Below are 24,058 nucleotides of genomic sequence, written 5' to 3' on the forward strand. Positions count from 1 at the left end.
TTTATTAGCACTTTCTAATTCTACTTTTCATGAAAATTTGATGTAAACTGAAGATAGTCGTAGGTTCTTCTTTGCCTAATGATTTGTTTTACCATAAATCTTTCAGACTAAAAATAACTAACATAATCTAAAAGTCTATAACCTGGATTATCCCTGCTTTTGTAGAAGAAATTTACTTCACAGAACCTTAAGTTTAAGATTGGGGGAAAAAAGAAATTTTAAGCCCAGTAATATATGTTTAAAGGGTAATGATTTTATAGGCCAATTATTAAAAGCTTTCTGCTCTCATTTTAGGTAACAGTACTTCTGTTTCTACCCTAAGGACTTCCTGTCTGTTGGGTTGTGCAGTGATGCAAGATAACCCAGACTGCCTTGTCCAAGCTCAGGCCATCTCATGCCTTCAGCAGCTTCACATGTTTGCTCCACGACATGTCAACTTGTCTAGCCTGGTCAGCTGCCTCTGTGTGAGTATAAAATTGTATATGTCCTTAGTTTCTATTATTGGAAATTTAAATATAAATTTAATTATTCTCTAGACTGTACAATAGCTATTTTCCCTCAGTTCTGGTCTTTTTTGGGCGGTGGGGGGCAACTTCATATAATCATATCTTAAACCTCTCATATATTGAACTTAGTATTTGGAATATTGATTCATTAATCAGTAAAGGCATACTGAGTGCTAATATCACAGGTAGTATATAATGCTGTAGGACCTGGAAATATTTATGTGGTAACATCTATTTTTTCCTACTTCTTCTTCCTCTTTCCCAAATTATTACATATAAAGTTCTTTTCATCCCAGATGGGCAAATAATATTTTTCCTTAATATCCTAGCAGCATATGCATCAATATCTGGGTTCTAATAGTGTGTCTAATGAATATAGAAAGGTGAAGATGATCAGTAAAAAAGTTCTGATGAGATGGTTCGTAATCATCAGTGGTTTTAAGATTTACCTTGAGCGTCACCAGTTTCTATCTGGACTTGCCTGAAAAAGTTGAGTTACACTTGGAGTTAAAACTTGACACTGGGGACTTCCCTGGTGGCGCAGTGGTTAAGAATCCGCCTGCCAATGCAGGGGACATGGGTTTGAGCCCTGGTCTGGGAAGATCCCACATGTCATGGAGCAACTAAGCCCATGCGCCACAAGTACTGAGCCTGCGCTCTAGAGCCTGCGAGCCATAACTACTGAGCCCATGTGCCACAACTACTAAAGCCCATGCACCTAGAGCCTGTGGTCTGCAATAAGAAAAGCCACTGCCATGAGAAGCCCATACACCGCAACGAAGAGTAGCCCCCACTCGCCGCAACTAGAGAAAGCCCGCACGCAGCAATGAAGACCCAATGCAGCCAAAAATAAATAAAATTTAAAAAAAACCCAAAAAACTTGACACCGTTGCTTTTCAACTTTTTCTGGCCCTGTAATGTTCACAGCACACTCCCCTTAGTATCATGAGAGTTGAGAATCATTACTTTAGACAGACCTTTCATTTTCAAGCTAAAGACAAAATATGCATTTCATACCTTGAAAGAACCTCAAAAATCAGTAAAACCAACCTTCTAAATAAAAATATAAACTAAAGACCAAAAAGTGAAATATTTTGCCCAAGGTAACATACCTAGGTAGTAGTAGCTCTAAGCCTAGAATCCAGGTTTCTGAACTGCTTGTCCAGTCCTCGTTTCATTATTTCATATTGACTTTGTAGTTATGGACCCTCTTAGCTCTGCTCCCTCCTAGCTATGTGGCCTTAGGGACGTCCCATAACCTCCTCCAGCCTCAGTTATCGTGTTTGTAAAACATGAGGATTACACAAGATGCCACCTATAAATGCACTTGTCCTCGGCACTTAATACCCACTCAGTAAATTGTAATTGTTTTTATTTTCTTAACATGTAACTTAAACATAGAATTGTATTTCTCTCCATATTGATTTTCATAGTCATAATTATGTAAGACTCTTAAAGAGAGGACATGACTGACTTTTCTGATAGAAACTTTGTTTTCTATCTGGGTTAAACATGTATTAGAGAAAACAGCACTTACTGGAAAAGAATTTTACCTTTATCATTCAGCAACTTTTCCCCAGGAATATTACTCTTTATATTTGAAGAACAATTGCCAATACCAATTACTGAAAAATACCCACTACTTTGCAAGTTGATCTAAGTTTCTACTCTCCATTTAAATATAACAACACTGGGACTTCCCTCGTGGCGCACTGGTTAAGAATCCGCCTGCTAATGCAGGGGACATGGGTTCGAGCGTTGGTCCGAGAAGATCCCACATGCCACGGAGCATCTAAGCCCGTGCGTCACAACTACTGAGCCTGTGCTGTAGAGCCTGCAAGCCACAACTACTGAGCCTGCATGCCACAACTACTGAAGCCCGCACGCCTAGGGCCTGTGCACTGCAACAAGAGAAGCCACTGCAATGAGAAGCTCATGCACCGCGATGAAGAGTAGCCCCCGCTCACCACAACTAGAGAGAAAGCCCGTGCATAGCAATGAAGACAAAACATAGCCTAAATAAATAAATAAAAACAATACTGCCATTTTTTCTTCTTGAATCATAGTAGAAAATTTCCATTAATACCCTTTTAAAATTTCTTCTTTAACTGATACGTGAATTCATTTATTAAGTAAAGTTTATTGAGAAATAAAAAGCAAGACTAACTACTAATTCATTGTGAATTAGATCTGATCAAATTTGGTAGTCTTGTCTTTTACTAGACTGAGAAGGTTACATACAAAGAAGAATAGAGACTGTTCTCAGATCTTTTTTTTAGGTACATTCAGAGCAACTGAGAAAATCAGAAGTAACAATTACAGGTCTTATTCATGTTACTCATAATACTTAAGCTATAAAATGATTTTTTTAATACAAAAATTAAATTCAAAAATTGCTATCACTAGCAATTTTGTGTTAGCAAAACTTGTGTTAATTTTGTATCTTAATATTTTGATTAGTAAAGCTTTTATTCTAAATTTATTATTGTATTTTAAAGTATGCCCTGTAGTAAGAAAATTGGGGCTTCCCTGGTGGCACAGTGGTTGAGAATCCACCTGCCAATGCAGGGGACATAGGTTTAAGCCCTGGTCCTGGAAGATCCCACATGCTGTGGAGCAACTAGGCCCGTGTGCTACAACTACTGAGCCTGTGCTCTAGAGCCCGCAAGCCACAACTATTGAGCCCTCGTGCTACAACTACTGAAGCCCACGCACCTAGAGCCTGTGCTCCACAACAAGAGAAGCCATCACAATGAGAAGCCCGCGCACCACAGGGAAGAGTAGCCCCCGCTTGCAATAACTAGAGAAAGGCTGCGGGCAGCAACGAAGACCCAACGCAGCCAAAAATAAATAAATAAAGTAAATAAATTTACTAAAAAAAGATGCTTTTGCTTTCCTATTAACAACTTTATGATCAGGTTTCTTTTCTACATAGAACTTAGTTAGCATGAAGTGTTTTCACGTTAACTGAAATTCCCTGAGTATTCAGAATACATTTAATCATTAGGAAGGAATCTTACTGCAAAGGGTTTTCTTCTAACTGCATGCTATTTAACTTCCATTCTGAACCTGGCGTTAGCTACACTCGCAATTCTGACTACTCACAGTTTTAAAACTTGGCTTCCAAGAGTAAGAAATCTATAATTAACTTGTGATGAGGTAAACCATTAACTTGGTCCCTTGCTGGACACCTGTTCATGTGAATGTAATCCAGATCACTCCTTTCACACTCATGTCTACTTGTTCTGGTTTTGTTACTGAGGCTTAATGAAAGATTCCAAAGGAAAACCTAATTACACAAATGTGCATTTTGAAATTATTGTATTTTTTATATCTTTACATCTTGAGTTGACTGTTTTTAAAATCTTACCTCAACTCATATTTTAAGTTGGAAAATGAAGTATTTATGGCATATTTTTTAAAGCTGAAGCTAAGCCAGTTTGAATGATAGCTCTATTAACATTTACATTTTAATGCTTAGCTGACTGTTGTCAAAGTCATCCTAGTATTTATCTTTTGGTTTTGTCATGACCAGTCTGTCATTTGTTTTTTGTGCAGGAGATCTTGTTGGATAATTCTGTGTTGGTAGGTCCCTGACCCTCGATTCCTAACTTTTTTTGAGGTTTGCAGTGCTGTTTCTTTGTGTTGTGTTTTTTTTTTTTTGGTTGTAGATGTTCTTGTTTTCCTCTGCATCTCTTTGTTTAAGCTAACCATTAATGCAAAGTCCAGTGTGTATAGCATGTTACATGGTGTTTATTTAATACCCATGTAAACAAATCCTCCCTAACCTTCTCCAGCTGGTGCACTCACTCCTTGCACTTAATTTTGCATCATTTTGATTTAATGTATTCATTTCAGAAAGGAATTGTAATTACAGTTTGATTTAATTTCTGTATTTTGCTTGCTTGATTTGTTTGCCTTAATCCACTCTATTCCTCTTCCCAATATAAATGCTGGTGAATGACATGGAAATATTAAGCGTCCCATTTTGTTTTGTGTGACGGCCTTTTAATATTTTTTCTACCAAACAAGTAAAGAGTACTTTTGAGCATGCTTTTTCTAAAAGATTGTTTGACCAGCCTGAATAAACGCTGCACCTGCCTTGTATTATGTGCTTGTAAAACTCCAGTTAAAGTAACTAATAGATTTATTAACTTTTCTTTAAAATTGTCTTGAGTGCTTTTTTGTCATTGTTGTTAAATATAGCCGTAATCTTGGGCATGAATTAACCTAATCGTTTACATTTTAACTTCTCTGTTATCCTGTATACTAGTTTCTAACAGCAGAGTTCTTAAACATGACTAGAATGACATGACCTTGAGGCTTTGTGAATGGCATTCCTGTCTTTCCACTTCTGAGTTCATGATATAGCTTGAGGGTATTAGAACATATTTATAAAGCAGTTCTCATCTGTATGTTTCACTGCTAATATATTCACAAACTTTTCTTGCCTTTTATCTTCTGATAAAATTGAGGATTTAGCTCTCTTTGCATGTATCATATATCACAAACCAGCTGCCACTACGTACTCTTTTCCTCAGAATTTTGCCTCTGGTCTTTTCAACAGACTCACCTACTTCAGTCCTGTCTTTGACACATAAACCAGATCTAAAGGCACATATATGAATTATGCCATTATTTCTAAAATTTTGCTCAGAAAAATCACTATTATAAGAACATTTATTGTCATAAGCCACACCAAACTGGTCGTTATTTTCATAGTTAGGACAAAATAAATTTCAAAATCTCTAGGCTTTATTCTACTTATGAAATCATTAACAATTGGTATCCAGAAACCTTTGACTTGTTTTAATTGCTCATTTAAGGTATATCACCAATTGTATCATTTACCCTAGGTAGACACAACCTATTGAGATTTACATGGTTTAAATACTTCTCAGTAAAAATATGTATTGAGCCTATCATTCTGAGCAGAAATATTCTCTATTGCTAAGACATTTACATATCTATGTACATATATGTATATTCATATATAAGTAGATATACATGTATAAAATTTGCTATCTATAATGTTGTTTCTAGAGAGCATTTTCGGTGAATATGTTTTCTGAGTAAGACTCTTTCTGCCTTTATTTGAAAATGCATTTACTTACTATGTATGGCATCTGAATAAACTACTACTGATAGACGCTGCATTAATAATAACTAACATTTATCGAGTGCTTACTATTTGCCAGGTACTGTGCTAAGCACTTTTGCATGTTTCTTTGTGTTGACTTCACAACAGCCCTGTGAGATGGGGGTAGTGTTTAGTGTTATCTCCATATAACAGATGAGGAAACTGAGACACAGAGAGGTTAAATAGTTTGCCCAAGGTCACACAGCTAGTAAGTCATGGATCTAGGACTCAGACAGTTTGACTCCAGAGCCTCCATTTTAACCAGTATGCTACAGTGCTTATATGGATTTGTATAAACTTCTACTTAGAGATTCATAAAACATTATAATATAGTTCCATGAGCACATATATATAAGCTGTAAAGAAATTCTTTCTCCATTGTATCTCTTTTGTCTCTCAAAACTGTTTTACTCATATAAATTTTATGTCTTCTAACATTGTCAGGAGGCTTTTGCTTGGATTTGTTTATGAATATTGCCTAATAAATACATGTATTACTCCTTAAGCTGTTTCTAAGTTGTATAATAAAAAATATGTGCTAGGATAGTTGAAGTTTCTGTGTATTTAGTAAATTGTGTCCAGCCCATCACTGGGCTGGACACAATCAGGAGGGGTCCAGTGAATATCTGTTAGATGTATTGAATGCCACGAAGAATTTCAGCTCTTTTACTTCCCAAATGGTGTTTTTCAGGTGAATCTTTGTAGTCCCTATTTGTTACTGAGACGAGCAGTACTGGCTTGTTTACGTCAGCTTGTTCAGAGAGAAGCAGCTGAAGTTTCAGAACACGCTGTTATGCTTGCTAAGGATAGCAGAGAAGAGTTGACTCCAGGTAGTTCTTTTTATCAGTATTATCTCCAGCTCAGATGACTGTTTTAATCTTAAATCTTCCATATAAACATGAGTTTTTAAAACGAAATTTAAAAGTTAGTATATAATGTCTTAAACCTGCTACAAGTGATAATTGCTAACAATGATTATCATTCCACCCAGTGATGTTACTGGTTTAGATAATGGTTCTCCATCTTAGGCCCCCTACAGCAGCGACATCCACCTCACCTTGGAACTTGTTAGAAATGCAGATTATTGGACCCCATCCTAAATCTGCTAAGCCAGAAATCTGGCAGTAGAGCCCAGCAATCTCTTAATTATTTTTCTACAATAATGATAATGGTACTGAAGTTTGAGAGCCATTGGTTTCAAACGAGTTTTTTTACAATAATGGATTGAAACTGGATTTAGCGCTGAAGTCATTTTATCATATATGCCTGTCTTCCCCCTAAATCTCATTCAATAAAATTTCTCATAGATGAATCTGCTTCAAGTTAAAGGATTTTTATACCCTTTCTATATTTTAGAGCTGAATTAAAGGATTTCTTGGCCAGTAAGATTTGTTTTAAGTATGTCTCTTCATTTAAAAATTATGTGAATAACTCAAACATGCATATAAATTCAAACAGCCTATAAAAATAGTAATGATAATATCTTACACTTTAAAAGTATATAGTTTCCCAAGTGCTGTCACACTTTTAGGTCTCAGACTTCATAAACCTTTCCAATATCTAAAGCTCTCAGATCTATAATGTATTTTACTGTCATGCTGTGCTCTTTAAATTAGTTTTATTATTATATTAAAACCTTTGCTCTGACTTGAGCTTATCAGCATTGCTGAACTGTTATAGTCATCAGACAGGTTGCAGAACATGGTTAATGTGTGGTATTCTCCCCAAAGTGACCTTTAACTTATATTCACCACTGGAATTATCTGTATTTGTTGCTTTAGGATTTTATTATGTAACTGTACTGGTACATAATTATTGAATTAGCTGTGTGATTAAAATTATAGTAAAGGGGCTTCCCTGGTGGCGCAGTGGTTAAGAACCCACCTGCCCTGGTCTGGGAAGATCCCACATGCTGCAGAGCAGCTAAGCCCATGAGCCACAACTACTGAGCCTGCGCTCTAGAGCCTGAAAGCCACAACTGCTGAGCCTGCGTGCCACAGTTACTGAGGCCCGCGTGCAGAGAGCCCGTGCGCCGCAGCAAGAGAAGCCACTGCAACTAGAGGAAGCCCATGCTCAGCAATGAAGACCCAACACAGCCAAAAATAAAAGAAAAATTTATAGTAAAGAACTCATATTCCTTCTTAAAAGTTTTGTAGTTTTTCAAACCCATGGAAAAGTTGAAAGAAATGTGCAGTGAACACATAGATTCACCTACTATCTTTACGATACTCATTTTATATATCTCTCAGTATATATACACACACACACAAACCTTGTGCCAAACCATCTGAAAGCAGGTTGCAGGCATCATGATGGTTCACCCCTAAATACTTATTTGCATTTTTCAAGGACATTCTCCTACATGACCACATGTTATTTCCATACCTAGTAAAATCAACATTAATTTAGTAGCTTCATAGAATGTACAGTCCTCGCACAAATTTCCCATTATAGTCCTTTATAATACTCTTTCCTACCCCTCTCACCCCCATCCAAATTTATGATCCAGTCATGACTCACACATTACATTGGGCTGTTCTGACTCCTAATCAGAAACATTCCTACCTCCTCCTTCTGATCTTTAAAAGATAACTCCTCTTTTAAAATAGTAGCATAATCTTTAGAACTAAATGCTTTCATAATTGCCAAATGAGTTAAATCTTCAAGAGAAAATGTATACGTTCTTTTGACATTTTCAGAATTAGAGGAAATAGACACTAGATCAAGGTTTTTATTTCTTTTTTGAGATGATTTATTACTTTGCAGTGAGAATATTGTGTAGTAATTTATATTAATTCAGTAGTCTTCTTTAGATCCACTGTAGTTTAGTTGCAGTAATTAAACACTGTTCTCCATACAATAGTTTTTTCTGTCTGAGTTTTACTCTCATGTTAATAAATGTAAAGCTTTTGTACCAGAATAAGTAAAACTTAATTATGATTATTTATTTGAATTAACTTTAAAGAAAAGATAAAATAATCATACCAAGAAACATTGTATAAATTTTCATAAGTATTGGGGTTTTTTTTAATATAAGTATTAGAAAGTATTTTTTTATAAAGTATTAGAAAGTATTTTTATAAGTATTAGAATGCTAATTGGGTTTAAATGTTTATCTAATTTAAGGAAAACATATTAACTCTTAATAAAGATTTATCTTTCAATGACATTGCATAAAAAATAACTTTGCAGTGTTGTGAATAATTACCAAACTTGAATTGTGAACTAAAATAGACCTCAGTAGGTTGAGGTGCAATATTTGGACTAGTTCTTTAGAATATATTTGCATGTAATATTTTAATAACTACTGAATGTGTGTGCTTCTCATATGGCAGTTTTGTTTTCTGTATTACTTAGATCATCGATTTTCTTCTTGTCAGATGCTAACATCAGAGAAGTAGGCCTTGAAGGGGCCTTATTGACCTTACTTGACAAAGAGACAGATGGGAGATTATGCCATGATATCAAAGAGACATTAAACCATATGCTCACATCTATGGCAGTGGATAAACTCTCCTTTTGGTTAAAGCTTTGTAAAGATGTACTTGCTGCATCAGCTGGTAAGTATTGGTGATTACCAGCCAACATAATAAAATTAAAAGTAAGAGCATTATCTAAAATTGTTTGCTAGTGACAGTTTATCAATCTGGATATTTGGGTTATAATTGCTTGTTGTTTTTTTTTAATGGAGATTCTAGTCCAACACTTAAAAGCCTACTTTTTTTTTTCTTATAATTGTCTTATATGACTTTCCTGTGAAAAACAAACTAAAAATTAGAATTGTTATTTATGCTATAAAAGGGATAACCTAACTTACAGCAGCCCCATCATTTATTTTCATACATATGAGAAATATTTGAGGTGTTGCCTCAAATCAACTTAATAGAAAACTCACCAAGAGTTATGACATTTTGAGCAAGCCAGTTTCTCTACTCTTAATAATGTTAATTTAAATATATTAATAGTGTTGTTTCTCTAATGTCTTTGTTAGTACAAGATAATTATTAGTGAGAAAGTGTGTTAGAGTCTTTAAAATTTATATCCTGGACTAAGAAAATAAATGAGGAAGAAAGAGGATAGAAACCAATTCTGTTCCAGGTGTTGTACATATTTTATATGATTTAATCCTTTAACCATCCTATGAGTAGGCAGTATTATTCCATTTTACACGAGAGAAAACAAGACTTGGAAAGGTTAAGTAACACACACAGATGTATTCAAACCTTAGCCTACATGACTTTAAAATCTTAACTTTTCATAATATTTCAGTAGCTCTCAACTCAGTTACTTAAGTCTTATAATTTAATGTCACTTTGGTCTCTGAGTTAAGTTATGTGAAAAGAAGAAAGGTACCATAAAATTTTTGGCATTTTTAAAAATATTCTTCTCTGTCTACCTCTGTTCTTCTTGGTACTCTTCCAGTGATTTATACCTGCTCTTTCAACCATTATGCTCTACATGTTTTCCTTCTTCAATGTTCTCCTCTATCGCCACTACTTAAGAACTTAGAAGGACTTCTTTAAAAGAAAAAAATATATGTGCATAGATAGGTTGATTATACCTTTCTGGTATCTTACCTATCTTTTTAAAAATTTTTAATAGCTCAATTTTATTTCACCATTTATTCTTTATCCTTTGTAGTTTGCCTCTATCCCTTTTTATTAGGAAAACCCACATTTCAGTCTCTGTTTGCTTCTCAGTTTTAAGACAAGAGTTCGCCTTAACTTTATTTGTAACATCATTGCTATCTATTGTATCACACTCAAAAAATGTTGACATACAAGATAATTTAAGGAAAACAAGTTGGTTTGTTTTATAGCATAAGTTCCAATTTAAGTCGAGTTAAACAGTTAATAAGTTAGCAGTTAGTATAATATTAAGGGGAAATAATTTACTACTTAATGGCTCTGGCCATCAGGACAATTTGAGACTGTAATTACAGCAATGGGTCTGTACTGAAAAAAACATTTTTGGACATTTTTAGTGGGTTCAGGAACCTTCTTAAATTCATTCAAGGCCCCAGTGTTAAAACAACATCTCTAGTTCTATCCACCACACTCCCTACTAGGGAATTCTGAGCATATCCATCTACATACAGGGGATTGATAATTATTCTAGTATCATGTTCAGTTTTCACTTTAAATATAATTTAACAACTTTGTCATTTTTTAAGAATAGTTCTTTTTAGCATTTCTTTAGATACCACTGTTACTAGTAGTCATTTTGATCAACAGTAATTCTAGTCTGTACTTGAAGTCATTGTGTCCCTTTATAAATATATCTTCCAACTGATTGTGATTATGTGTATTCTCCCTTGATAAAAGATTTTACAACTGTAACTTGTGTGGATACAATGCAAGAAGAGGAAGGAGATAAAGGGGATGATGCTTCAGTTCTGACCATCAGAAATGATGGCAGACCTCATCCTTTTACCAATCCGCGATGGGCTACAAGAGTCTTTGCTGCTGAATGTGTCTGCAGGATAATTAACCAGTGTGAGAATGCACACAGTGCACATTTTGACATCGCTTTAGCACAAGAAATGAAAAAAAGGGATTCAAGAAGTAAGTGGCATAATAATGAAAAGACCAAATGATATACATTGAAATGCTGTCTGCCTATAGTATATTTTTAATGTTCAAATACATTTTTAATGATTAAACTTCTTAAATTCACATTCACTTTTGTTTAGTGGACATATGTGATATATTAAGTTTATAGAGAATAGTCATGTTCTTGGAAAGTAGTATGTACATTAGCTAGTTGCCAAATTTTATTTTCTAAATTTTATTTTCTGAATTGTAACTTAGAGCAGTTTTGCTCATAGATTATTTTGGTTTCAAGGATATTACCTAGAAAATATTTAAGTCTATCTCAATGTAAAGTAAACCGAGTTGTAAGACCATTTTGACCTTTTATTGTTCAGTTTTATTATTTTTACCTAAATGCGTGTGGGTTATGGTTTAATGTCTAATTTTTTAAAATCACTTAAGCACATATGTTCAAAGACTAAATGCTCATGTCTCAGTGCCTTGTAAATATTCTTTACCTGACAAAAGAATCATAAGGCAAGATGTTGGTATGGTCAGTCTGAGAGTATGAATTAAGTATTTCTATTTTAATTGTTTTTCAAGCAAGCATTTATTGAGTCTCTTATTTGTGATGAGCACTATTCTGATATACGTGCTTACTGACTCCTGTGCTCCCAATTAAAACTGTAATTGGCACTTACTAAGATGAGTTGGTTTCTTCAGTGTGACCTATAACTAGTATACTTCTTTGAATTGGTCTCACATATTTTTTAGGTAAAGGTTAGTTGTACCTGTAAACATTTTATTGTTGGAACAGTGTTAAATGATTGTCTTATGTCTCTCCCCAGTAGAATTATTATACTAAAGAATATATTGTAGGCGTGAAAGGAATTATCATTTATAATTTCACAGCTAGAAATATTTTTATGCTCCCATCATTTGTGTGTGTGGCAGGACATGCAAAAAAGTAAGGTAATGTAGTCCATATAAAGAACCACATAAAACTTTTTTTAAAGGGACATTAAGTCTTTTAGCCTCAACTTGATGTAAAGAGGATGATTAAATTACTGCCTAATTCATCAAAACCCAGTCTCCTAAGTACCTTCTAATGTACTTTTATCAGAAAGTCTGAACAAAATTTTTATTGAAGGTACTATTAGTACTCTTTTAAAGGATGCTAATTCTGCCTTTGTTTTTGAATAGCTGCATAATTACTTGCTTTGGGATAGTTGTTTGTATGTGAGTATTTGCACTGGTGCAGTAAAGCCAGTTTAAAGTCTGTATTTAACAAACAGTAAAATGTAAATCAAATCAGAAGTACTTAAAAGAAAGTCTAGGTTATGAAATTAAAAGGAGGAAAAATTATCACTTAACATAAATCTTAGTTCCAGCATATTCTTTTTCTTAATAAGATATTTTTTTTAATATTGCAGATGACTTTTTGGTGCTACATCTTGGTGACTTAATTCGCATGGCTTTTATGGCTGCCACAGATCACAGTGATCAGCTCCGTCTTTCTGGCCTTGAAACACTGTTAGTTGTTATTCGGCGATTTGCAACTATTCCAGAACCAGAGTTTCCAGGTCATGTGATTCTGGAACAGTATCAAGCCAATGTAAGCTCTTTCTACTAGAGAATTTTATTATTATTAAAAGTCTGTGGAACTAACTGGCATGTCACCTTTTAATATGTAAATGAGTATGTATCTCTGCTAATATATCACCAGTATAATCAGTGTATGTTTAAAGAAGAAATCTTCATGTAAAAGCAAAATAATACATAAAACAGGTCTTTTATAACACTAAAGGTTAATTTTCATAATTAAAACCATTTTGGTAATTTTGGGGGAATAAAGGGCTTTTTTAAAAAATTAACATTCATTTACTAAGTTAATCTTTAACAATAACCCTGTGGAATAGGCATTGTTCTTTTTTTTTTTTAATTTTATTTATTTTTGGCTGCATTGGGTCTTCATTGCTGTGCGCGGGCTTTCTCTGATTGTTGCAAGCAGGGGCTACTCTTCGTTGCAGTGCACAGGCTTCTCATTGCAGTGGCTTCTCTTGTCGTGGAGCACAGGCTCTAGGCACGCGGGCTTCAGTAGTTGCAGCACGCTGGCCCTAGAGCGCACAGGCTTCATTAGTTGTGGCGAATGGGCTCTAGAGCACAGGCTCAGTAGTTGTGGCGCACAGGCTTAGTTGCTCCACGGCATGTGGGATCTTCCCGGACCGGGGCACGAACCCGTGTCCCCTGCATCGGCAGGTGGACTCTCAACCACTGCGCCACCAGGGAAGCCCTCTGTAAGCTTTTTAACTGGTGTTATTTTGACTGGTGCATTAAGCAGCCTAGGAGGAACAAGGAAGATAACAAAATCATCACATATTATATCATACACATCACATGTAATCCTTCAGTAGCATTCATCCAAGGATACCTCTCATGATTCAAAGGCAGCTTCTGATGGCTGGCAGTTAGGGAATCCAGAGCAGTTCACCAGTTGGTTAGCAGGCTCCATCACATCTTCCCAGCAGGTAATGCCAATGTGTGTTTAGGGAAAGAGCAAAAGGAAGGGACAGGAGTTAGATACAACTAATCACATTAGACTAAAATATTATAATTCAACTTACTTAAAGGGAGCTCTGTTATATATATATTTTTATTATTAATTAATTTATTTGTATGTTTATTTTTGGCTGTGTTGGGTCTTTGTTTCTGTGCGAGGGCTTTCTCTAGTTGCGGCAAGCGGGGGCCACTCTTCATCGCGGTGCGCGGGCCTCTCACCATCGTGGCCTCTCTTGTTGCGGAGCACAGGCTCCAGCTGCACAGGCTCAGTAGTTGTGGCTCACGGGCCCAGTTGCTCCGCAGCATGTGGGATCCTCCCAGACCAGGGCTCGAACCCATGTCCCCTGCATTGGCAGGCAGATTCTCAACCACTGCGCTGCCAGGGAAGCCCCTCTTATATTTTTAATGCTCTTAAAATTGCAAATGATAGAAATAAAATTACCACTCACTTAAGGAGGAAAGGAAAATTGTTTTCAGGAACCGTAGTTGGCTCTGCTTTCTTCTGCACTGGCTTTATTCTCAAGTTTGCCCTCTCCAAGTGGTATCAAGATGGCTCTCTTAGCATCCAGAGTCTTTTAAAGAGAGAGCTTCTTTCCTAGTACTCCTAGCAAATGTCCTCAGGAGAGCTTTCATTATCCCAGTGTGGGTCCCTGGAGCCAGACAGTGCTCACAACTCCATAGCAACAACATGGGCTGAGAGTTGTGGAGAGAGAAAGTTCCCCAAAGGAAAACTTGGATGCACTTAGCTAAAAACGGGAAGATATGCTGGGCAGGCAAAAACAAAAGATGTTCATAATACATATGATAAATAACTAATTTAAAAAAAAACTAATTTTAAAATAACATTAAAATGAGAAAAAGTTTGTGCTATTTTACTTTTTAATGCTTGAATGAGCCTGTAATGTCTTGCCAGGTAGGAGCGGCACTTAGACCAGCCTTCACCTCAGAGACGCCACCTGATGTCACTGCCAAAGCATGTCAGGTAAAAGGTTAAAAAGATAAATTTTAAGAAAAACCCTCTCTTAGGAAGCAGCTCTCCAGTTAGTATTTGATACCAAGGTTCTACGTTATAGTTGTCTAACCATTAATCTCAGTTGCCTCTTTTCCTTTACTTTTTAAGTTTAGAGAACTTTTTCTTTCTTATAACTGCATGGTAATCCAATATATGGGTATGTCACCAGCTCCTTAGTGATGGAAATATGGGTTTTTTCGTCTTTTGCTATTAATGGATACTGCTGCAGTGAATGACCTTCTTTCTGCATAGGTCATTTCACTGGGTCTAAGCATATCTGTGAGATAAATTCCCTAAAATTGAATTGCTGGGTTCAAGAGTATATTACAGGAATTTACCAATTTAAACTCCTACCAGCACTGTATGTAAGTGCCTATTTCCCCAAAGTCTCAGCAGCATTGTGAGTTGTCAAACTTAGATTTTTGTGTATATGATGGAGTAAAAAGGGTATCTCAGGATAGTTTAGATTTGTATTTCAAGTGAGGTTGAGCTTTTTTTCATATAGCTGAGAGCCATATAATATACAGTTTTAAATAGTTGCTTTTCTTGGTGTGGTTGTCAGACATTCAATATCCAGACCTGAATGGCCTGAAAGCAGAACTGATGTGAATTAAATTAATTATAATTTTACTCAGTATTTTCAAATTTCTAAATTCATTTGTATTTAGGAAATGTTTGAGAGCCTTCAAATATTCACAGAAGTGTGTTAACTGTTGTCCTGAGTCTAATTTATCATCGTTTTTATTATATGTGTTCTCGCTGTAAGCCACTTGAAATCTTTTGTGAAATGAGATGCACACTAAATAAATATAAAAGAAAAATAAATTTTCTGTAGTAAAAGAGAAATATGGTGACACCCAGGAAAACATTTATAGATAACCTCTGATAATTGAGTAAACTTTTTGAATTGGAGAATTATTAATGATGTTTTGTTTTTAAAATTAAAAATATCTTCAAAAGAATCAAAATCTTCATTGAGGTTTAAATGGTAGGTAATTTATCTTTCAAGAAAGATAAAATAATTAACCATGCAATTAATCGCTGTTTTTAAAATAATAATAAGATGAAATAGTCAAGATTGGAGATATAATTCAGATGTTAATCCAAACATTTATGAAAGTGATGCCTTTCATGGCTTAATTTCACTGTGTTAATAACTTCTGAAACTCTGATTTATATACTTATTAGCACAGTTTCCTTTCTTCAACCTTAAGACTTCATTCCCGTTTGAAATGCTGGCTTTGACTATCATTATCACCAGTATCCCTTGGGGTTTCTTGATAGCAAGATGATTTCAATGACCAGATTCCTGAGATATGGGTGAGTTTTGCTGAACTCACAAAGGGGGTGTTTATAATTTTTATAATTTTTAAATATAACCTTTGATTTTCTTAAAAAACTAGGTTTGCAGTGCCTGGATAGCAAGTGGAGTTGTAAGTGACCTTAATGATCTCCGAAGAGTTCATCAGTTGCTTGTTGCATCGTTAACAAAAATTCAGGTTGGAAAAGAAGCTCTAAGTCACTTATATAATGAAAGTGCTTCTACCATGGAGATCTTAGCTGTGCTAAAAGCCTGGGCAGAGGTTAGTACTTCTAGAATTTTGGAAGTTGTTAATAAACATCTTAGGCCATAAACTGAAGTTAGCTATTTAAAACACAAATAAGTCTATGTTTAAGGTTGACAGAAGACTTTCAATATGAGGTGTATTTATATGCTAATTGATATTTTGGCCAAGGATTCTAAAGTGCCCTCTGTTGTCTGTTATCTGCTGCTTTAAGCAGGGGCAGTCATGAGAGACATTAATAATAGCCAATGGAAATCAACTTTTATTGAAACCTGAATTATTGGAAATGTGGGTTTGCTCATATATTCTGTCAACTCTATAACACATATGTTAATATTTTTTAGTGCTCTTTCATAAAGTGACTTGAATATTAAGTTGGTTTATTTCCTAAGATTAGAGAAATCTTAGAGGGAAGTGCTTAACTCTTCTTTATTTACTTTTCTAATCAGGAAGAAAACTATATAATTTTTAAATTTACGATGGAAACGTTTACACAGAATAGTACAGCGAACTCATATATACCCGTCATCCAGCTTCAGCAGTTACCAGACTTGGCCAGTCTTGGTTCATATATCACTTTAATGAAGTATATAGTCTCAGATTGCAACTGAGAGAATTAACCAACATATAAGAAAGGGTTTCCTTCAGTGGGGCTAATCAAAATCAGAAGATTGTAAAGTGTCTATTTTTGTCATTAGTTAGTGTTGACAAATCTCAGGAAGTAGTTCTGCCTAGATTTAATAAGTTGGATCTAATGATCTTTAACAGTCAACTCTAAATGCTTTAAACATATGCTTTTAATAGAGCAAACAGAGATTCTGTAATTTCTGTAACCTATTTTATAAATTACTCTGTGCTTATATAGTGTTCTTTGTAATAATTTGAAACTCTATACTCTTGCTTAAGCCATTACTTTCTCCTATTCTCTCCTTAGTGAAAGTAATGACTAGCCAACAAGTTCCATGTAATTGAGGTCCATAATTACCTGAAATCCTTGGAGCCAGATATATTTGGGATTTAAAATTTGGCTGCATATTTCATGTATTCATCTAGGATGTCTGAGACAATACCATAGAATCTGTAATCAAACACTTAAATATATCTGTGTGAAATGTTTGAATATTCACGTTGTATAAATAGCTTCACATAAATTTTTTTGTGTTTTGCCACCAGATTGATTTGCCGACAAACTTAGATTTTTCAGAGCTTTTTGGATTTTGGAGTTATGGATAAAGAGATAGTACACATTATGTACAATGTTGAATACTTTAACATTCTGTAGTCCATGTTAAATCTATATAGTTAAACTTTTTATAGTAATTTAGTGGTAACATTGAAAGAAGATATTCAGCTTATTTCAATTCAGAGATGGCTGCCTGTAGCCATATTTTGAAACGGATTACAAGGCCATGTCTAGGCTTAGTAAAAGAGAGTGCCATGATCATTTAATTATAGCTGTCATGGTTGTAAACTGCAAGGTGGCAGCATATTTGTCAAATGTTTATTATCCCTCATATATCTCACTGAAGATAATGCTTTTGGATCTTTCTACCCTAGTTTTGTGTGTGTGGTTACATATGTATACCTTCTTGGTATCACAATACATTTTAAGTCCAGGAGGCAGGCTCAAGGTAAGTCTGCCTCTTCAGCAAGATAAAAATATTGTAACACCTTTTCAGTGGGTACGAGATTTTCCTATTTATAAAGTAACCTTTATACAGGTCTACATAATTGCTGTAGAAAGACATAAAAACCACAAACAACCTTTGAAGACTACCTGTTCAGAAGAGTGTGTCGGAAACGGGTCGATTTCATCAGACGGGCTGCTTGACTTAGTCCACGCAGATCTTGGCACATTAAGTAGGCTCTGGCTTGCTGCGCTTCAGGATTTTGCTCTCCTAACTTTGCCTTCAGAATTTGCCTCCCAGCTTCCTGTTGAAGGTAAGGGGGGGAAATATTTACATAATCCCTAGAATGACAGTCAGTAACATGTATTTTCAAAATTTCTCCGATAGCAGGTAATGTTTATCTGAAACATTTTCCCAGAATAATTTTCATTCATAGAATAAGCACGGGAGAGTTGCTTCAGGGTGGAGACCCTGAAGTTGAATCTCTAAGTCATAAGGCATGCTCGTCTTACCTCACAAGACACTGCCAAATCGCTCTCCAAAGTGGTTACAACAATGTATGTGCAACATACATTGCATACAAACAACATACATTACAAACAGCAACATGCTTCTGTTTTTCTACATCTTCCCATCATTATATGTTATCATTGTTAATAATTTTTGTCAATATGATGAGTATGAAAGCGTTTCATTGGTTTATTTCCTAGTTTGGGAATCTTTTTTCATTGGTTTATGGGACGTTTAAGTTTCTTTTTCCATAAATCACCTAGTCATAATCTTTGCCCATTTTCTACTATTTGACATTTTCTTACTGACTTATTAATCCTTTACATATGTTTAATACTATTCCTTTGTGATTCCATATCTTGCAGGTATCTTCTTTCAGCCTGTAGTTTGCTCTTTTATCTTTTTAAAAGTAATATAATCAGTTGTTTATGGTTTTTGTCTAGTGCCTAATACTTCTTTGTAACTTAAGGTCATAAAGAAATATAAGCTTTACAGTTTTGCTTTTTATATTTTGGACTTTAGTCCAGCTAGAATTTATATTATGTGTGTGGAATGAGGATAGGGATCAAATTTTATTTTTTAATTTTAAAAAAATTTTAAATTAATTTTTATTGGAGTATAGTTGCTTTACAATGTTGTGTTAGTTTCTGCTGTACAGCAAAGTGAATCAGTTATACATATACATATATCTACTCTTTTTTAGATTCCCTTAGGGGTCTAATTTTATAGTCAGTTATTAATATTGCATTTTATGGATTGGATATTTGGTAGCTGCTTTTAATTTTTATGTTATTCCAAAATGGCTATTATTTTTTTTTACTCTTTGCTATGAATTTTAGGATCAGCCTATCAAGTTCTGTTAGAATTTTAATTGGAATTATACACAAAGAGATATGTGGAGTGTTTATTGTACTTTGTACCTTTCAATAGCATTAAAAATGGAAACAAAATGGAAATAAACTGATTTATTGACATAATTTATCAGCAAATGTTAATGACACATAAATCATCAAAATGTAGTGTTGGGAGGAAAGCAAGTTTAAAAAGGATACACACAGTATGAGGCTTTTAAGGAAACTCACACAAGAAATAACAGCATCTATTATTTATGAATACAGACGTCTAGAGTGAAAGTGTAAGACCATAATGAGAGTGATTCACAGTGACTTGAGGAAAGTGGTTACAAAAGGAGGGGCAAGAATTAGTGGTGTACAAAGTTTTAGGAGTTTTTTTGTTTGTTTTTTAAGAAAGAGATTTAAGAAAGACAAAATGTTAATCTTGGAGATAGGTAAATAGGTATCTGTTTTATGCATGCATACACATACTCTGGTTTCTTTTCAGATCCTATAAGTCTTTCACCTTCTAAACACGCATATACACATCACATATTTGTTTTAAAATATTTTGTGATTAAAAATAAAAAGTGGGGCTTCCCTGGTGGCGCACTGGTTGAGAGTCCGCCTGCCGATGCAAGGGACACAGGTTCGTGCCCCGGTCCGGGAAGATCCCACGTGCTGCTGAGCGGCTAGGCCCATGAGCCATGGCCGCTGAGCCTGTGCGTCCGGAGACTGTGCTCCACAACGGGAGAGGCCACAACAGTGAGAGGCCTGCGTACCGCAAAAAATAATAATAATAAAATAAAAAGTTAAGAATTAGCCTGCAAATTTTCTTATAAAGTTGTAAGGATATATCAGCCCTGTGACCGAACAGTTGTATGCTCAGGAGAAATAAAATCATTGATAACAAAATATTGATAATGTAGCAGCATGGATGAATCTCTGAAAACATTGTTAAACAAAAACATAGTCACAGGGACCTCCCTTGGTGATCCAGTGGTTAAGACTTCGCCTTCCAATGCAGGGGGTGCAGGTTTGATCCCTGGTTGGGGAGCTAAGATCCCACATGCATAGTAGCCAGAAAAACCTGAAACATGATACAGAAGCAGTATTATAACAAATTCAATAAAAACTTTTTTTTAACTTATTTATTTTTTTATTTATTTGGCTGTGTTGCGTCTTCGTTGCTGCGTGCGGGCTTTCTCTAGTTGTGGCGAGCAGGGGCTACTATTGCTTGCGATGTGTGGGTTTCTCATTGCAATGGCTTCTCTTGTTTTGGAGCACGGGCTCTAGGCGTGCAGGCTTCAGTAGTTGTGGCAAACAGGCTCAGTAGTTGTGGTGCTCGGACTTAGTTGCTCCATGGCATGTGAGATCTTCCTGGACCAGGGCTCGAACCCGTGTCCCCTGCATTGGCAGGCGGATTCTTAACCACCACACCACCAGGGAAGTCCCGAAAAAAAGCTTTTAAAATGGCCAACATCAAAAAAAAAGGGGTTTCCCTGGTGGCACAGTGGTTAAGAATCCACTAATGCAGGGGGTACAGGTTCGAGCCCCGGTCCGGGAAGATCCCATATGCCGCAGAGCAACTAAGCCCGTGTGCCGCAACTACTGAGCCTGCGTTCTAGAGCCTGTGAGCCACAACTACTGAGCCCGCGTGCCTAGAGCCCATGCTCCGCAGCAAGAGAAGCCACCGCAGTGAGAAGCCTACGCACTGCAACGAAGAGTAGCCCCCACTCACTGCAACTAGAGAAAGCCTGTGCACAGCAATGAAGACCCAACACAGCCAAAAATAAATAAATAAAATAAATAAATTTATTTTTTAAAAAAACTTCAGTCACAAACAAGTACATACTGGATATTTTTCCATTTCTGTGAAGTCCAAGCACAGGCAAAACGTCTGTGGTGATAAAAGTCAAAAAGTAGTTGCCGGGCTCCTCTGGTGGCACAGTGGTTAAGAATCTGCCTGCCAGTGCAGGGGACACGTGTTTGAGCCCTGGTCTGGGAAGATCCCACATGCTGAGGAGCAACTAATAAGCCTGTGCGCCACAACTACTGAGCCTGTGCTCTAGAACCCGCGAGCCACAACTGCTGAGCCCTCGTGCCACAACTACTGAAGTCCGTGTGCCTAGAGCCCGTGCTCTGCAGCAAGAGAATCCACGGCAACGAGAAGCCCACACACTGCAATGAAGAGTAGCCCAAGCTCGCCACAACTAGAGAAACCCTGCGCAGCAACGAAGACCCAACACAGCCAAAAATAATAATAAAATAAATGGATAAATTTTTAAAAAAAAAGTAGTTGCCTTGAGGTGTAGGGGACTGACTGGAAAGCATCACAAAGGAAATTTTGGGATGATGGAAATGGTCTATATCTTGTAACAGATAAAAGGGAAAATGTAGTGTGAGCTAATCTCTTCGTTTATTCCTCCTGAAACTGTTTGCTTTCCCTTTTTTGTAGGTGGTGCTTTCTACACAGCAGAGACTAGTGAAAACGCAAAATTGCACTATTACAGCTCCTGGGCGTTTATCCTCCATGCTACAGCACTGTGGCTTACAAGCACAGGCTTTGTTGTTGCTGACCCAGATGAGGGAGCACCTAATCTCTCAAGGCCTGTAACACCAACTTCCATGTGTCAGGGGTCATCATCTGGGGCTCCAGTAAAGTCCCCTGAGGATGTCTACACTGAGAGATTCCATCTTATTTTAGGTCAGTAAAAGACCTTACTAGCTTCTGACCCTACAGAGTTTTTCTTGAATTGTGCCCCCTGCCTATCAGCTCTTGGTGGCTATTACTTCATTCTTTATTAGGCATTAGTGATAGCCTTGATGTATACAAGTGAGTAAGCTTGTATACAGCTTATAAAATTGCAAATTTCATTAAGTCTAGAATGCCATTACAGGCTGGCTTTAGCATCGAGTTGAATGTATGTAAAATTTGCAAAAGAAGCCTAGTTCTTTCCACATGCTTTTTTTTTTTTTGCGGTACGCGGGCCTCTCACTGTTGTGGCCTCTCCTGTTGCGGAGCACAGGCTCCGGACGCGCAGGCTCAGCGGCCATGGCTCATGGGCCTAGCTGCTCCGCGGCATGTGGGATCTTCCCGGATTGGGGCACGAACCCGTGTGCCCTGCATCGGCAGGCGGACTCCCAGCCACTGCGCCACCACAGAAGCCTTGGAACTTCATTTTTAAAGTGAAGTATCTTTCTAGGTACAGTGAGTTTCTAGAATAAATATTTTTCATACTTACCTTGTTCTGAGGAAACAAGTTATTAGATCATTACCTATAAATAAGTTATTGATTTAAGTGACATGTGAGAGTTATAAAGGCAAGTGATTAAATTAAGTAAGGTTTATGGTTCATAGAGCTTCTGTTATTCCTTACCAGGCCAAACATGACCGGATTTCTTATTTCCTTGGGTATGTTAAAATTTTGTTTTCGCTTGCCTTGAGATGAGAACTTTCTAAAAAACATTTAGGACTTCCCTGGTGGTCCAGTGGCTAAGACTCCGCGCTCCCAATGCAAGGGGGTGCTCCCAATGCAGGGGGCCCGGGTCCGGTCCCTAGTTTGGTCAGGGAACTAGGTCCCACGTGCCGCAACTAAGAGTTTGCATGCTGCAACGAAGATCCTGCATGAGGCAATGAAGACCCAGGGCAGCCAAATAAATAAATATTTCTTTTAAATAAAAAAATTTTTCAAGATAAAAATGAACTTTTATATAACGAAGATTGGCAGGGCATAAGCTGTGCAGTACGGTTACCTCAGTTCAAATTCTTGGTGTGCCCCATTGTAATGGACCTTTAGCAAACTATTTAAGCTCTGTGTGCTTAAAAGGAGTGGTAATAGGGCTTCCCTGGTGGCGCAGTGGTTGAGAGTCCACCTGCCGATGCAGGGGACACGGGTTCGTGCCCCGGTCCGGGAAGATCCCACATGCTGCTGAGCCTGTGCGTCTGGAGCCTGTGCTCTGCAACAGGAGAGGCCACGACAGTGAGAGGCCCGCGTACCACTTAAAAAAAAAAAAAAAGAAGAAAAAGGAGTGGTAATAATAGTACCTACTTTCTCAGATAGTGAAATGATATACTTAAAGTGCAATGCCTGATACATGGTAATCACTCAATAAATTTTAGTCAAAATAAAGTTATGAAACTCTACATGTTAAATTCTCTGGTGCAATTTTATTGTAATTTTTGCAGTAGTGAGGAAGCCTAATTGAGATTATTATTTGTGTATATGTTGATAAAAACAAACTATTAAGAGATTGCCTTATCACTTAATTGTTTAGTCTTAAATTCATTGTGGTTTATTTGCATTACCTTTTTGCTAAGTTTATTTGTATATCTTATCAAAATAGAAAATTATTTAACTTCATAAACTAAGAATCTCAAAGAAGCCTCGTTCTCTTTTTCTGCTTTCTACAGGAATCAGTGTGGAATTTCTGTGTTCCTTACGTTCAGATGCAACCATGGAAAGCATTACTGCTTGTTTACATGCGTTACAGGCCCTTCTAGATGTTCCTTGGCCCAGATCTAAAATTGGCAGTGATCAGGTGATTTCTTGTTTTTTGTTTGGCTTCTGTACATGTCAAGGAACAGGAACAGAAACATGTCCAGGTCACTACAGTCAATAGGGAGTAAACACGGAGAAGTAAAAAGGAGACTAAAAAACTGCACAGCTAGGCCTCAGAACTGGCATCAGCAACTGTGCTGACCTAGGAGCAGTCATGCCTCTTTCTGTCTCTGCTTCTGTCGCACTTATTTCTGCTGCCACCAGCCAACCAC

The 24,058-nt window shown here is 36.5% G+C and overlaps 2 protein-coding genes across 11 annotated transcripts in view; one reads left to right on the forward strand and one right to left on the reverse strand.

Moving 5' to 3' along the window:
- The window catches only part of HEATR5A (HEAT repeat containing 5A), a 112,154-nt gene that overhangs the window by 74,976 nt on the left and 13,120 nt on the right, over positions 1–24,058 (forward strand). For 8 of the 10 annotated variants that reach the window (XM_033851202.2, XM_033851200.2, XM_033851206.2 and 5 more), the window contains 11 exons: positions 295–464; positions 4,065–4,091; positions 6,338–6,476; positions 9,027–9,206; positions 10,971–11,210; positions 12,611–12,792; positions 14,650–14,718; positions 16,152–16,331; positions 18,035–18,254; positions 21,743–21,991; positions 23,699–23,826. In XM_033851202.2, the coding sequence (XP_033707093.1) occupies positions 295–464; positions 4,065–4,091; positions 6,338–6,476; positions 9,027–9,206; positions 10,971–11,210; positions 12,611–12,792; positions 14,650–14,718; positions 16,152–16,331; positions 18,035–18,254; positions 21,743–21,991; positions 23,699–23,826 (1,784 nt within the window). The remainder of the gene's footprint in view (positions 1–294; positions 465–4,064; positions 4,092–6,337; positions 6,477–9,026; positions 9,207–10,970; positions 11,211–12,610; positions 12,793–14,649; positions 14,719–16,151; positions 16,332–18,034; positions 18,255–21,742; positions 21,992–23,698; positions 23,827–24,058) is intronic. The other 2 variants (XM_033851207.2, XM_019924065.3) reach the window with 2 other exon arrangements.
- LOC109548087 (uncharacterized) overlaps positions 8,375–24,058 on the reverse strand; it is a 79,060-nt gene continuing 63,376 nt past the window's right edge. The window contains exons 9-12 of the mRNA XM_073799898.1: positions 20,268–20,374; positions 18,091–18,241; positions 13,609–13,694; positions 8,375–13,519 (exon numbers count right to left, since the gene is read on the reverse strand). The gene's annotated coding sequence lies outside the window, so the exon portion shown is untranslated. The remainder of the gene's footprint in view (positions 13,520–13,608; positions 13,695–18,090; positions 18,242–20,267; positions 20,375–24,058) is intronic.

Source organism: Tursiops truncatus, chromosome 2 (assembly GCF_011762595.2).
Source record: "Tursiops truncatus isolate mTurTru1 chromosome 2, mTurTru1.mat.Y, whole genome shotgun sequence".
NCBI classification, from domain to species: domain Eukaryota; kingdom Metazoa; phylum Chordata; class Mammalia; order Artiodactyla; family Delphinidae; genus Tursiops; species Tursiops truncatus.